We start from the raw sequence: 14,291 nt of genomic DNA on the forward strand, positions 1-14,291 counted from the left end.
TATCCAGTGCAAACAAAACACTAAGAAAAAATATGGTATCTATCACCACAACCCAAGAACTGCATCATTTTCCGAACGTTTAAATCAAACTGCAATGGCACCGTGACTGTGAAGTGCAGCTGAAGTTACTCTTCTTCCCAAGCCATCATATTAAGCCACTGAGACCTTTCATTTACAATGAAGTAACACAGCCTGGGCTTAAGATATCAAGCCACTGATTTTAGTCAATAACAACTTTAAATTTTAATATAGGTTACATAAAGCAACTTCAGTTCTCAGCAACAGATAGACTATGCATCCCAAACTTTCCAGGTTCCAGGTGCTTCATTTTCTAATTCAGATTACTGGACAATACTGCTTTTTAAAAATTCAAAGGGCAGCAGAGCACCTGCATGCCCTAAAGAAGGATAAGAAGCTCTACCTCACTTACGAACGAATTTCAATGCAAGATCTCACCATTTACACTTGAAAGTAGCTTCATAAAGGAAAAGCACAGTATTTCCCCTTCATTTCAAAAGGATAAAAAGCTAGTTAATAGGTAAAAACCTAAAATATCTTCCTATGCAACATCTACTGTCACATACCACATCCGTTTCCACAGTGTTGATAAGCAGGGGACATATCAATATATAATATACAAAGTAAAATAATCAACTGCACAAAAACTAATGGCAAAAATCTTTTCCTTCTCCAAACACAACACTGATTCCTGAAAATGTATGCAGAGATTAGCAGACGGTGTACTTATTTCTCTCAAGACAGGTTATATACTATTTATTTTAATATCTCTAACTTTTTATTCTTAATTTAAGTAGCTTAATTTAAGTAAATTCTCAATTTAGGTAGCTATTCTTTACTGGCTTCTGCTTCTTATGTGGTACTTAAAAGTTTATTCTAGATAACAGACAGCTTATTTACTTCATTAGATTTTTTTTTAATTAGACCCATGCTGTAAAGAATTTGCTGTTAAAATCGTACCAGAATAAATAGTCTACCTTTGCAATGACTGTCTTAAAAGCTAGCCAGGATTCCATCTGGTTACTATTAGATGGGTAAAAATACCCTGATAGAAATACTTTGCTTGAATTATTTTGAAAGATTTTATACATTTGATACTTTTACAGGTGGTTTAAATGTGCACTACACATCAATTACTATTTGTTACCTAAGTTTTATACTTCCTGTTCCATTCACAGGGGAGCCACGTGTAGCAACAAATTAATAGTCTTCAGTCAAGCTGCTATGTACCAATAACATCAGCTCTCATAATGTGAACAAGAACAGGACTGGAAAACTTTCAAACATGCCTTTTGATGGTCTGAACAATAGCTGCTTACTTAGTCCTCAAGACCCCATTATCAGGTTCAAGGGGACCACCAGAGGTTCTTTCTTCCTTCCCAACCTCCTTGAAAGATAGGATTAAATAAACACAAATGGTTTTTGAGTAGTGCTTGTCTCACCTATTCTTAAAAACCTTCAAATAGTCCCAAAAATTTATTAAAGGCACTTCAATATCTTTGCCCTCGTATTTCTCCACTTCTGTAACACGTCCACCGCTTCATTTCTGACTTAGCATAAAGGAAAAATTATATTTGCTTTAGTTCTACTTCCTTCCAGTTTCCCTTTGTGCCACCTTTTGGAGACAAAAGAGATTCATCCCACTTCCTGCACAGAGTACAGCGCATTTTGTCATCCAGTGTTACTCTTTCCCCACTGCCTATACAGCATGTTGGGTCACATACAGCTGTCCTACTGCTCCACAGTTTACTTCAAGCAAAGAATCTGAAACACCAAAAGGATGGCAAAATGCAAGCTTTATCATGAGGCCAAGACATGCAGAGCTGAAGTCCCCATGCTAGCCCAATGGTGCTTCTCATGAGACTACTTCAAGCTCTTCTATGCCATGGTCACACAGCACTGAATTTCCTTTCTACCTATTAAGAAGCTTTAGAAAACGTTGTCTTTTCTAAAGAAACAGGTGGAAAAGCAGTTCGGCAGTTGTCAAAATTATGTCACAATTCTGACAGTGCTTTTACACTGAATGAAACTCTGCTCTGGATACAGAACTCCTAACCCAATTCTCCAAGTATAATCAGAAGCACCAGTGCCTTCCTGATTTTACAGTGTTGAAGCAGCAGCAGAGTTAAACTGATAAAACTTTAGTCAGGGCTTCTCTTACTACTACTCATGGCTGTAGCTTCTCAGGACAGTGACAGGCAACAGTAAGGAGTTATTTAAAACTGTACTTAGGGAAAAAAAAAGCATGGCTCAAGGAAAGAGCTTGAGGCTAAACAAATAAGTAAATAAATAAATAACAAGAGTTGTGCTCACTAAATCAGCAGTATGAGGTCTGGTGAAGGTATCATCACAGTTTCTTCTCTCAGTTACTACCCTGAAAGCATGAAACTGAAACTCACTTCATTGCTAAGCAGTCCTACATCATGTACACAAGCCAGTTTACTTAACTCAGATGGCTAACTGGAAAATTGTAGTAGTACTGAATAACTTCTTTTTTATAATGAGCAGCACACCTCCAGAGAAAAATCCCACCAGACCAAAATAACTCCAGGTGTGTAAGAGGAGGAAGCAGCACATATTACTTGGTTTCACACAAATATATTAGATATAAATTTGTTTAAACAGAAGACAGAACTGCAGTAGACAAATTTCTGATAAAACTCAAGAAAATCAGCGCAGCATTTTAGCTTGTGCAGGTTTCTTTTTAATAACAGTCCAAAACAAGAACAGAAAACAATATTAGAATGAGTCGTTAAGGTTCACAAAAAGCTAACAACAATCAGTACTCTTTTTCATTTATAGCAGGCAAATATTTTTATTTTGTAAAGGACTGGTAAGTGTGCCTGCAAGAGAACTATAAATGTTTCAAGGCTAAGGAACTGCACAAATGTATTAATCCAATAATAAGTATAGAGGGCACACAGGCTATCTGCTGAGCCATACAGGAGCCAATAACACTGGCTGTCAAGACTTCCCTATTAAATGATAACAAAAAGCACCTAGTAAGAGACAGTGAAAATCAATTAACTGGGGAAATGGCAAGAGAAATGAAATATGGCGGTCAAATACTTCTCTATTCAGACATATAAAATGAAGCTTTCTTCAAGTCTAAAAAGCAGTAATGTCATGTTAAACAAATAAAAAATACAATATTCTTTTAAATCAGGTTAACTTTGCAAGGTATCAAGTACCTGCAGTTCCTGCTGAAACAAAAAGGGACTTGAACGAGTTGGCTCTTTGCAGGGTAACCCCCTTTGTTAAATAGCCAGTGTAAAGAAAAATCTAGGTTAACCGTTTCCAGAACACGAACATTATACTGTTATTTTAAACTTTATGTCTGGCCCAGGGACAGATATTCTGCAGGCCTCCTTGCTGGCTGCCTGTCTTTGTTCTCACGGCTGCACTGACACAACACAATGCCTCCCACGACAGACTGCACAGATACAGCCCCCAATGAAGGTACTATGGGTAAAAACTGGGCCTTAAAAATATGCTGAACCCTTCTACAAGAAAGCACTTTTATTACTGGAAGAGTCCTTGTGAGTGCCCTCTTCCCCATGTCCCTTTTCAGCCCTCAGCACTTTTTCCAGCTTCTCACAAGCAGCCACAACCCTGGAAATTACACTGTACAACAACAGAAGAAATCACCAAATGAAACACCTCTGATGTGCTTTTTACCCTACAAATGGACTAATTCAGGACTTACTGAAATTGAGGGTATCATTTTGGAAACACTCCAAAGACTAAATGGAAACGGCCAAGAGATACGCTTTTCTATTTCAGAGTGCTCTGTCAGGTAACACATGTACTTGTCTCTTCATAGCAAAATAATTTTTCCCCTGCCCCTTCGAGTGGGAAAATCCCACTAATGTTCTACATGTGCTGTGTTTGCAAAGACTGTGGCAAAATGTACAGTCCTTTTAGGACATGTCTGTGTCGGTAGCAGTGTCTTACCTCTCAGCACTGACTTGAGGTTCAGCTTGGCTTGTCTGTGCAGGTCCTCCACACAAGGTGGTCTTGAGGAGGGTAGGAAGACATTTTCCTGCTGGTGCCATGGAGCAGTGTAGTGCACAGTCCATCTACTCTCTTCATCTAGGTTGGAAACAGCTGCAGAGAGACATAATAAGAAGAAAATTAAATGTTATTGCAGATAGCTCTATCACGAAATCCCACGTGTAAGTTTCCCACACAACATCTACAAATGAAAGAAGCACTGTTTGCCGCTGCAGACCCATCAAAATACTCTCCAGAACCCCACTTCCATGACAGCTAAAAAACCCTTCCTTGCATTTCTACTCTAAAATTATGTTCTGCAGGAAATATCTTTTGCTCTTTCCATTTCTATAATTGCTGTTTTATTTACTCTAAACTTGCAACTCTGTTTCCCTCCCCCCCTCTAGCTCCCACTCTTCACAAAGGAATCAGTTTTCCATTCCCTGACCATGGAAGGTGCTGTGCAGTGCAGAATAGCTTCCTCTTGCCTCAAAGGTGCCCCTGGGAATATTACAGTCTTCATGAGAGATGACAACAGATTCATCTGTATTGGGAAACAACCTTGTCTGACCTCATGACTGCTCAAACCAGAAAAGAACATTTCAATGAAACAAATAAATTAGCGACTTTCCCTTGTGGTGAGTGGAAAGCAGATATAAACAAAAGCAACTCCATGGACAAATACTGCTCAGAGCACAAATGCACTGAAGAGGGCTATCTCTGGCCACCTCTTTGCAGTCAATAGACATGTGAAAATAAAACACAGACCTTGTTCAAGTTCAAAGTTCCCTACAGACACTCTAGCAGTGAAACAGCCAAAGCACATATTATCAAGATTTGTTTATCATTTATGCTTCCCGAGAGACAGCCACTGCCTTTTGTTTCCAGTTTATCATCAATAAAAACTTCTACAGTTGAACGGCCTTATCCTCTACCCTGCTGTAAACAGAAAAAAGGGCAGTTGGGGGTCATATTTTATTATTCCCCAGCCATCCCTTGGCCAAGAATGCTGCACATCCTTGCTTTTCAGCTCTCCAAAGCAGGAAAAGCCACTACAGATGTGCTGCCTTCCAAGCACCTGCCCTGCTGCCAGAGCTCCACTGCCCCTGGCCTTGCTGTCAGTTCTGCATCTTCCCTTTGCCGCCGCGCTGCCTGCGGCATCACTTTGTGGTTTGTCTGATGCCCTTGTGATAGCAGAGGAGGTATGTAAAACTGAGAAGCAAAAAGTAGGCAACAGCCTCCTGTCATCTGAAAAATTACCCTTTCCTTAACACTACTGTGTATCTGCTGGGATCATTTCAGACGGAAACAATTGGTATTCATTAGGGAAAATAAGCTATGCCTCTCAAAACCTATCTACAGCCTAATGCTCAATGCCTGTTCCTTCCTAAAATGACTTGAGGTAGAGGGCAGCTTCTTATCTGCCTTCCCTCACATTTTTTACATTAGTTTCAGACCTCGAAAAAGGTTTTTAAAGCCTTTCAGTGAGTGTCCTCATCTCTGTGTCTTGGTCCTGCACCCTCTCACAGACTGCAACACGGCAGATACACATTCAGCCTGTGCCCACTCTTCCTGTTCTTGCTAACCAGCGGTCAACCCTAAATCACAGAAAACAGAGAGGTCATCACCTACCTGGTTACAGCATCAATCACCCCCATCTAACAGAAAACGTGACACTTAAAGTCAATGAAAGGTACCCATGCCATTCCCTGGCTGAGCCGGCGGATGGGGAGCGGGGCAAGGCTGGAGGAGGAAGAGGAGGAGGAAACACCTGCTGCCAAGCCCACTGTCTGGCTGCAGTTCTGCCACACCAAAATTAAGGTTTACTGCTCGTCAGAGCAATAATGGTCATCAGAACTAGTCAACAGAAGAGCTGTGCACACTTGCCAACTACTCTCTCTAGTGTGATTTGTCTGTCGTTCATGACTTAAAGGAAGATCCACGTGACTTTAAAAGCCACTCTGAAACTAGAGCATCTTTAAAAACAAACCTTAGCTCTGAACAAACTTTATGTAGATACCTCAGTGATACAAGCCCACAGCCGCATAAGCAGACAGATGTCTGACAAACCGTAAGGACAGCACGACACACCGGCACACCCTGCCTTGTCACCGAGTTGCCCATTTCACACCGAGAACTTTGGCTCCTTCAAAATCACCGTGACAAAGCACTTCCAAAGCCAGTGTCCCAAAGGAGAGGTCCTAAAGACCCTCACAAGGCTGCCTCCACACACTCCACAATGATAAACAATGAAAAGAGCGAGATAAAAAGAGGCTGCAGGAAGCAGAAGGGACGCCGAAGGGACCTGCACGTTCATTCAGAACTGGGCTGCCTCCTGAAAGAACAGTGAGCACATACAGCTATACTTACTCTTTCTCTTGAAAAGTTTCATGAGAGATTTAAGCTTTGTGTTGATGAAAACCACCATTTTCAAGGTGCTGAACCGTGATCCTGGAGTCGAAATCCCATAGAAAGGAGGAGCTGCAGAAAGGTGACTGCCAGACCGAACCTGTTCAAACTCCGCACACCAAATTTCTCTTCTCCAGGTTTCTCCCCTCTGCCTTTTTTTGTTTTCTGAAATCACTTTAAATATGTCTAGATCTTTCTGGTAGACGAAATAATTTACAATTCTTTAGCCTGAATTTCTCCTCCTCTCATGTAACCTTGTGGGCTGAAAACGGCCACTTCCAACAAGCAAAACAGGAGAAAAAAGCGCCCCAGCTGTTATTCACGTTTGCGCAGGATGAAAAAGCCTTTCTTGCTGTCCACAGCAGTTACTCAGTTCTTGTTCTCCTCCTCTCCTCCGCTCTTCAAGTTTGGCTGCTCGAGAAAATCCCGAGCTGGCAGGTGCTTGCTCTCCTTCCCATGGCTCCAGCCGGCAGTGCCGGCGGAGCAGCAGGAGATCCCGGCACCTTCCCTGCCCCCGCCCCCTCCCGCCGCACCTCCCCGGTGCCGCCGGGGGGGGGGCCGGGCAGCCCCGGCCTCCTTCCAGTTGCAAATGAGTGTTGTATTTTCGTGCTAATCAGGATGCTCTGCTTTCCCACCGCTCCCATCCTTCCCCCATCTCCCCTCACCACCCCTTTTTTTATTTTCGCCCTCTTGCTCCCACTTTATTAAGGATCCAGAGCTGCGCCTTAGCTGGCTGCAGCACGCAGTCTCGACTCTGCACTGCCTCCCCTTCCAGTCCCACTGCTCCCCCCGCAGTCACTGCCATTGCCTGAGACATCAGCACACTAATTTTACATATTGAATTTCATTCAGTTACACTCCTAATTTATTCTTATTAGCGTCATTTCAGACCAGATACATGAAAAACGAAATCGAGTTACTTCTGGCTAATAGAAATTCTGTTATTCATCAAACGAAACTTGTGCAGGGAGATGAAACAGCCCAGCTTTTTGAGATGCACATGTCCTCATGTCTTAAAAAATGTATCTGTAGAGAGGTCCACAGCCATCCTTCCTAGGAATGAACTGCAATTTTGCAGAAGTTAAAGAGAAAATTCTAAGCACCAAATGAATGTGCTCAGCAGGGCATGCCCTTCGCACAATGTTCAGGCTCAAGAAGCAAGCCCTCCCTCACAAAGCAAGCTTAGAAAACCCCCTCGAGTTAACAATGAAAAGGATTTTTTTCCTCAGGAAAAAGAAAAATGCCAGCAGCAGGGGGCTCAGGCTGACCCCAAACCTGCAGCAGGATCCAGCCTTTGCGACCACAGCATGTAAAAAGCAGATGCTCCACAGGAACTTCTAAGTTTCAGCAAACAGCTGAGACTCAGCACTGAAAAGAACAGACTGCAAACGAAATTGTTCATCATTGTCTGAGCACGCTATCATCAACATTTTATCAATATTTTCGAAATCCAGAGTTTTTGCAATTGCAACATGGGCTTCACATCAAAACTACGATGAGCAGCAGGTCTCTCCAGCAGCTGCTGGTCCAAGAGCCATTTTGACTGGCTCAGCTCTGCCAAAGGGAGAGAAGACCATGGTGCCATGGCAGCAGTGGCAGGGAAGGCACCTCTGCTTTTTGCACTGATTTCCATCAAGTACCTTACACAAAAAATGACTCTGGCATCTAAGTCTGATAACAAGGTAACTATTTAGTGCTGTATTGAATCAAATACACAGTAATACCCCCGTCAGACATTTGCCATTACCTATACGTCCACAAACCATAAAACCACTTTAAATGAGTGCCTGCTGGATACACACTGGAAGTGAGCACAGAGGGACTCTATTTCTAACTGCAGCTACACTGCCATCTGAAAGAAAACCAAGGAGATGGTAACTCCTTTTCTCTAGTGTGGTGTCGATCTTTTGTATGATGTAGGAAGTGCCTCTTCCTACATGTGCCTCTTCTTCAAGCACGTAGGAAGGGGAGCACAGGGAAAGGAGACAGTTTCAATCTATAAAATGATGGAGTCTGGGCTGCTGGAAGTGAGACACTCTTCCAAAGGTCATTACAGAACCTCAACAGAGCCTTGCAAGCCCTGGGAAGCAAGACTTCATTACCTTTTCATGGTCAAGACATTGTGAATCAGCATGATCCTGGGTACTTTGGGCAGTTCGGAATCCTTTCCATTTTACCCCGGGCTACAATGTGTGCCAAGTGCAGTGTGCTCTTTGTTACTGGATCCTCAACCCACCCTGGAGCATTTCTCCCGCCTGGGAACAAGCACTTGACCACTATCCTCTAGCCCTGATCTCAGGCATGGAGGCAGACATTCAAACCCAGCAACAAACAATACCTAAAGTGATGTCTGCCTTTCATCCCCCTCCCCGCCCCGACTTTGCTTCCACCTTCCCTCAGGTCATGCTGTTAAAGAGGTCAGACATCAAAAATGGCTATCATGAGGGATTACCCCAAAGGAAACACAGTCTGGCTACTCATCTGCACCTCTGAGTCTGCACTAGTTCAAGAAGAAACAAAATCTCTTCCCCACTTGAGACAAACCCACTGACTTCCATAAAATTCATCACGTTGTCTCAACCCAGCTTTTTGTAAACACTTTCTCTGTCTCAAGAAAATGTCACCACATACGGCTTCTAACAGCAGTTCTCTGAGAACTTAAAGCATGAAATGCCTGTGCTCCTCTGCACTTAGCCTCCCTACATTGAGAAGAGAGGGAAAAGATGGGGCAGTTTGAGAAAATTTATATTGTAGTCACTATGCAAACAGATAAAGGACTTCAGCCTCAAACATTGGCAACAGAGCGAACTCACAAACCCTCCACCAAACAACAAGAAAAACCAACCTAAAATTAACTTGATAGAATGAAATTAAAAAGCTTGTTAAAACTAGATAAACTCAGCATGAACAGTAGGTGTGTACACTGTGATACCAGTTCTTTAAATGCTAATGGCTCAGAGACAAGTAGACTGGGGAGACTTTGCTCTGTGACACACTTGCTACTCCACCTCGGACAAGTTAATATTAACCTACCGCCTGAGTTACCACATCCTTAGAAGCAGGGATCACACTCACTTGCTGCCACACAAGGATCACAGAAATAAAGAGGAATCAGGAATATCACAAGGAATACAGAAAACATGGAGAAGATGTTCAGCAAATAGTAATTTTCACTTCGTACTGGATGGGATTGGTCACAAAGTTTGGCTCAGAAGAAACTCCTTCCTACAAAGTCAGGGACTGGAGCAAAGAAACTGAGAGGCGCAAGATGCAGTGCCAAACAGCATCCTCAAAATCACAACTGTGTAATGAATTCATTAGCAAAACGCTTTTTTTAGTTCAACTATAATAGTTTTTAATCCCTGAGTGATTAAACTGATTCTAATTTTCTAGTAGAGGCCACATAAACGCAGAAGATAAGTAAAGAAGAGCGGCTGCTTGCATATGGCATGCCTGAAACGCTGTAGCCATTCCTTCACTCCCCTCCCTGCTCTATCCCCTCTTTAGAGGGGCTTTCCAGCTGACCTGCTCCACGACAGCCATCTGGGGCAGCCACCCCTCCACATTCACAGCTACATAAAACATCGCAGCCTGTGAAACAATCTGGAAATATTCAGCTTCCATGGAAATATTTCCAGCCAGCCCCTGGGGGAGAGGGACTCTCCTGTCTAGCCCCCATTCACAACCCAGTGCCCTGAACCCTTAGCACCAGCGCACAAGATCCACTGAAAAAGTTGAAGCTTTATAAAAAGGCAAACGTTGAAAAGTAACACTCTTGGGTCATTTGTAACCACAGCCGGAGCAGCTGCCCGGCAGCAGCCCCAGGGGCAGCTGTCCACAGGGACACTATGGAATCAGTGAAAATCAGCGTTCTCTTCCTAATCACCAGCCCCTGCGTATATGCAGTAAAAAATTTAGGAAGTATTTAAGAAAACCAAATAAAACACAAAAATAGCTAAAGCAATGCTTTCCTGCTCCCTCCCACAAATGAAGACAAATTTTACCACTTCATTTTCATGAAGGAGAGGTAAACCCAATACATGATGTATCAAGTTCATTAAGGGAATGATGCATAGAACTACTAAAATGTACCATCATCTCAAAACCTAAACTTCAAGTTGCAGGCCTTAGCAACTTTATCTGGACAATGGAAACATCCTCCATTAAACAACTATGTAGCATTTATGACATTTTCAGAGGAAAGAAAAAGTAAAATCATCCAACTGATCTGGGAACTAACTGCATTGTGAGAGCTCTTCCAGTGAGTCTCTGTTCAATGCACAAAAGGGAAAGTGGAAATGCTGGCAAGCAGATGTACTCAAAACAATTAAATCGATGCCTCTGCATTTACAGACACGTCACTCAGCTGCTCTGAATAAGTTTCCACTGTGTCATCCTACAGCAGCTCACGGGATGCATAGGGAAGAAGCTGTTGAAGGGCAGTTGTTTCCAGCATGTCTGTAGGCATGTGTCTGTGTAGGACATGCTCAGGATTGCTCCCTGCCACCCCTACCCACCCATTCTGAGCAGCTGTGGTGTCTGGAGTGGTGCAACTATCGAAGTGACCCCCACGCACCCCCTCCCCAGGCTGCACAGAGCATCCAGGCATCTGCAGGGCAAGCCTGAACCAGAGGAGGGCTATTAAACCCCTTCCTGCAGGTCACAAGACTCTTGCCTGCCTCAGACCAACACCACCCAGCTTTGAAAGCTGCACTTTTACTTCTAGGTGAGACTTCCATCATGAAGAAACATCAGAAAGTCCATATGCCTCAAGTATTTTCAAAACTGACGCCCAAGCGTTGTGCCTGTTTTGACCACCTTCACCCACGCTGTTAACCATTTGCTGGTGCCTAAATGGACTCCGTGCAGAGCACAGGAGTCAGTAATTTATGGTCAGAATGGGTTTCTCCCTCTCTGAGACCCTGTCCCGGCTGGCCCTCTCCCGGCATCTTTCAGGAGAACAAAAGTGCTCCCTCCACAAAGGCTGTCCCAGGCGGCACCGCATTCAGCTGCCCTCCAGTCTCCAGCTCCCCTCGCTCACAATGGCCTCTTTCAAGGCAACCTCAGCCTTGGTGAAGCGCAATACTGCCCCGGCTACTGAGAAATTACAATTCATTAAACCTGGGATCTGGAGGAAGAGGAGGAGGAGAATGCACAGGGGAGAGGGAATAAAGAAGAAAAAGTATTTTATCCTAAAGCCACCACAACAACACACCAAGAAGGACCCGTGTCCCAGTGCAGGGGCAGGGGAGTCAGGGCTGAGCCCGGGCCTGTGCAGGCTATTATGGGGCAGGTATTGCTTGAAAAGAGGGTACCCGGCTGTGCCCTCCTTTATCCAAGATCATAAAGGATTATGCCTGAAGGCTCTGGGAAAGGGGCTGCCCGGCGGGGGCAGAGGGAAGAGGGAGCAAGATGAGAAGGAGAAGCAACACAACCTAAGCCAGAGAGGACAGAAAAGCAGCAGACTGATTGATCTGATGATCCTATTTAGGTCACAGCACAATAAAGCTAATTCATTCCTTTGACAATTCAAAACATCTTTCCACAGGATCCTCTATCATGCAAACACATCAGCGGAGAGAAAAGGCAGCATTTGGGCAGGGCTGCCGGCAGACAAAGCAGCAGTTTCTTTTGGTTAGAGCATCTCCCCACACAGTAATGGCAGTCAAGAGAACAGAAAACGTTTAGTGAATGTGCAATTTTGTTTTATTTTAAATTGCAGGGCACAATCCTTTTTCCTCTGGCCATTTCTGAACCCCAGTTAAGGCAGCTTCAGCTCTCAGAGAACAGAGCTCTCATTTGCTAGGGAATAATACCCTTTTAGGATGTCACCAGGAAATATTTTCAATTTAAATTCCAAATCCACCTGAATGCTCCTGTACTACAGCTTATCCTAAAGAACTGATCAAAACTGGCTGGGGCAAGTAAATTAGTTTACAGAATCTTGACTCTTACTTGCCCTAATAATGCACAACAGAGAAAATCCTTCTCTTCTGAATTAGTGACAGAAAAAACACCAGGCAGAGAAGTTTGCAAGTCTCATTAGAATCATCCTGTAGGACTAGGAGCAAAACCAACGAAACCAGACTGCAAAAATTCCATTTCGGAACTTCTGTCCCAAACAATCTCCCTGTAATTCCATCTTTGGCAGCTGTGCACTTGTGCATCCACACTAATAGCCAACAGACATGTTCAACTAATCTCAGTCTGCATTCTCCTTATGGGCGTCCTGAAGGGGACATGCTCCTTACTCATTTCACTTATTTAAAGGTCACAGAAAGAATTTTTGTAGCTTATCTCAGCCTCCCTGCCCAACACTGCTCTTTGGCATACTTTTATTTATATATGGATTATCCTGGTATAAGGGGTTACAGACTCTTCTTTTTTTTTGTCTTTCTGTTAACTCTCAAGAAATTATGGGTGGGTCTCATTTAAGCTTGGAGGCACAGTCCCTTAAAATTAGGCAAGCACATTCTCTAGTTTGCTAAGAATTTTTACAACCTATAAATGAAAAACGTTAAGCTCCTTGGAAAATACCAACCTGCAGAATCATACAACTGCTCATGCCAAAATCAAGCATCAAGCACCCATTTACTGTCTTCCACAGCAACTTGAAAAAAGGTTTTATTTCTTCATTAGAAACCTTTAAAAACTTTACCTGAAAAATATTATCTGCACAACACAATACTAAAATGATGAGTAAGGGTAAAGGTTCACAAATAATAAATGGACTGTAGTGACATTTGTTATTGCTCCTAAAGCACTAAGATTTTTGAAAAAATCTGAAAACCTGCGTGTGTTCTAATTAAAGAATGACACAATCTGCCTTGAAATAAAATAGTGTACTAACTAAGGCATTGAGTTCCCGTAACAGTGACCTAATAAATATGCTGCTGCAGGATTCAGCAACCTGTAGGGAAACAACTGCACCAACATCTGTACCACAGAATCTCCAGAGAATGTCTTTGGCTGGCCATGGGCATGTGGACATGATCAGACATGATCTCAGACATGATCAAATACCAAAAAATTTTGAAAACTATGTTTAAGATTATATTTGTGTGGTCAGCATCTTCTTATTCAAAGTCCTCAATAAAACCAAATGAAAGGACTAATACTGTTAACTGGCTGAAGTTTCAAAATCTATAACGTGAATACCAACCTAAAATTTTATTAGCACTGGTTTGACTAAAGGTTTCAGAGATCTGTTATTAATCATACACAATCTACAGGCCCAAACCTCACAAGATGCCATGGTAGATCAGCACTAACTACTGCATAACAGTTGTGTTTCTTTGGGTTGCTAGCAAAATGCATCTAACAGCTTGAGTGATGCCACAGTGATAAAGGTGCCTTGCCACACAGCATCTTCAGAAAGCACTAATGAGCACTTTGTCTATTGCGCATTTTAGTATCGTGGCAGTGGTTTCTCTAAATAAGTATGTGTGGGCAGTAGGCAAACAACAGGCACCACCATCTTCTTCATCAAAATGTAATCCACAAAAGATTAAAAAATAGAGATTCTCTCCCCTCCCGCTTTCAGTCTTCAATTTCTGCCTCCATTTCCTGTGAGACAGGGAAGGAGTAGATCCCTTGCTTTTCCTTCAGGATCCCCACTGCAGATACCCACACTCTTTCTCATTTTAGAAAAATTAGTTATTCCTTGCTGTGTTAGTCCTTGTGTGCTTCATAAAACCAACCAAACAGAAAAGCTGTAACACAGCAAGGGGTTTAACATACACTATTTAAAATGAAAGATACCATTTTTAATTGCAAAAAATGTCTCTCTCTATATCTTTGGTTTCCCCACTAAGGACAAAATATAAACTGCAGAAAAGTGTGCATTTTGTTGGAGAGCTGAAGCAGAAGTT

At 42.8% G+C, this 14,291-nt stretch overlaps 1 protein-coding gene across 7 annotated transcripts in view; it reads right to left on the reverse strand.

The window, feature by feature from the left end:
* NHSL1 (NHS like 1) overlaps positions 1–14,291 on the reverse strand; it is a 179,778-nt gene that overhangs the window by 46,288 nt on the left and 119,199 nt on the right. For 6 of the 7 annotated variants that reach the window (XM_069010500.1, XM_069010498.1, XM_069010499.1 and 3 more), the window contains one exon: positions 3,973–4,125. In XM_069010500.1, coding sequence (XP_068866601.1) covers positions 3,973–4,125 — 153 coding nt within the window. Of the gene's footprint in view, positions 1–3,972; positions 4,126–6,381; positions 6,860–14,291 lie in introns of those variants that run through there. The other variant, XM_069010503.1, reaches the window with a different exon arrangement.

Source organism: Aphelocoma coerulescens, chromosome 3, assembly GCF_041296385.1.
Source record: "Aphelocoma coerulescens isolate FSJ_1873_10779 chromosome 3, UR_Acoe_1.0, whole genome shotgun sequence".
NCBI classification, from domain to species: domain Eukaryota; kingdom Metazoa; phylum Chordata; class Aves; order Passeriformes; family Corvidae; genus Aphelocoma; species Aphelocoma coerulescens.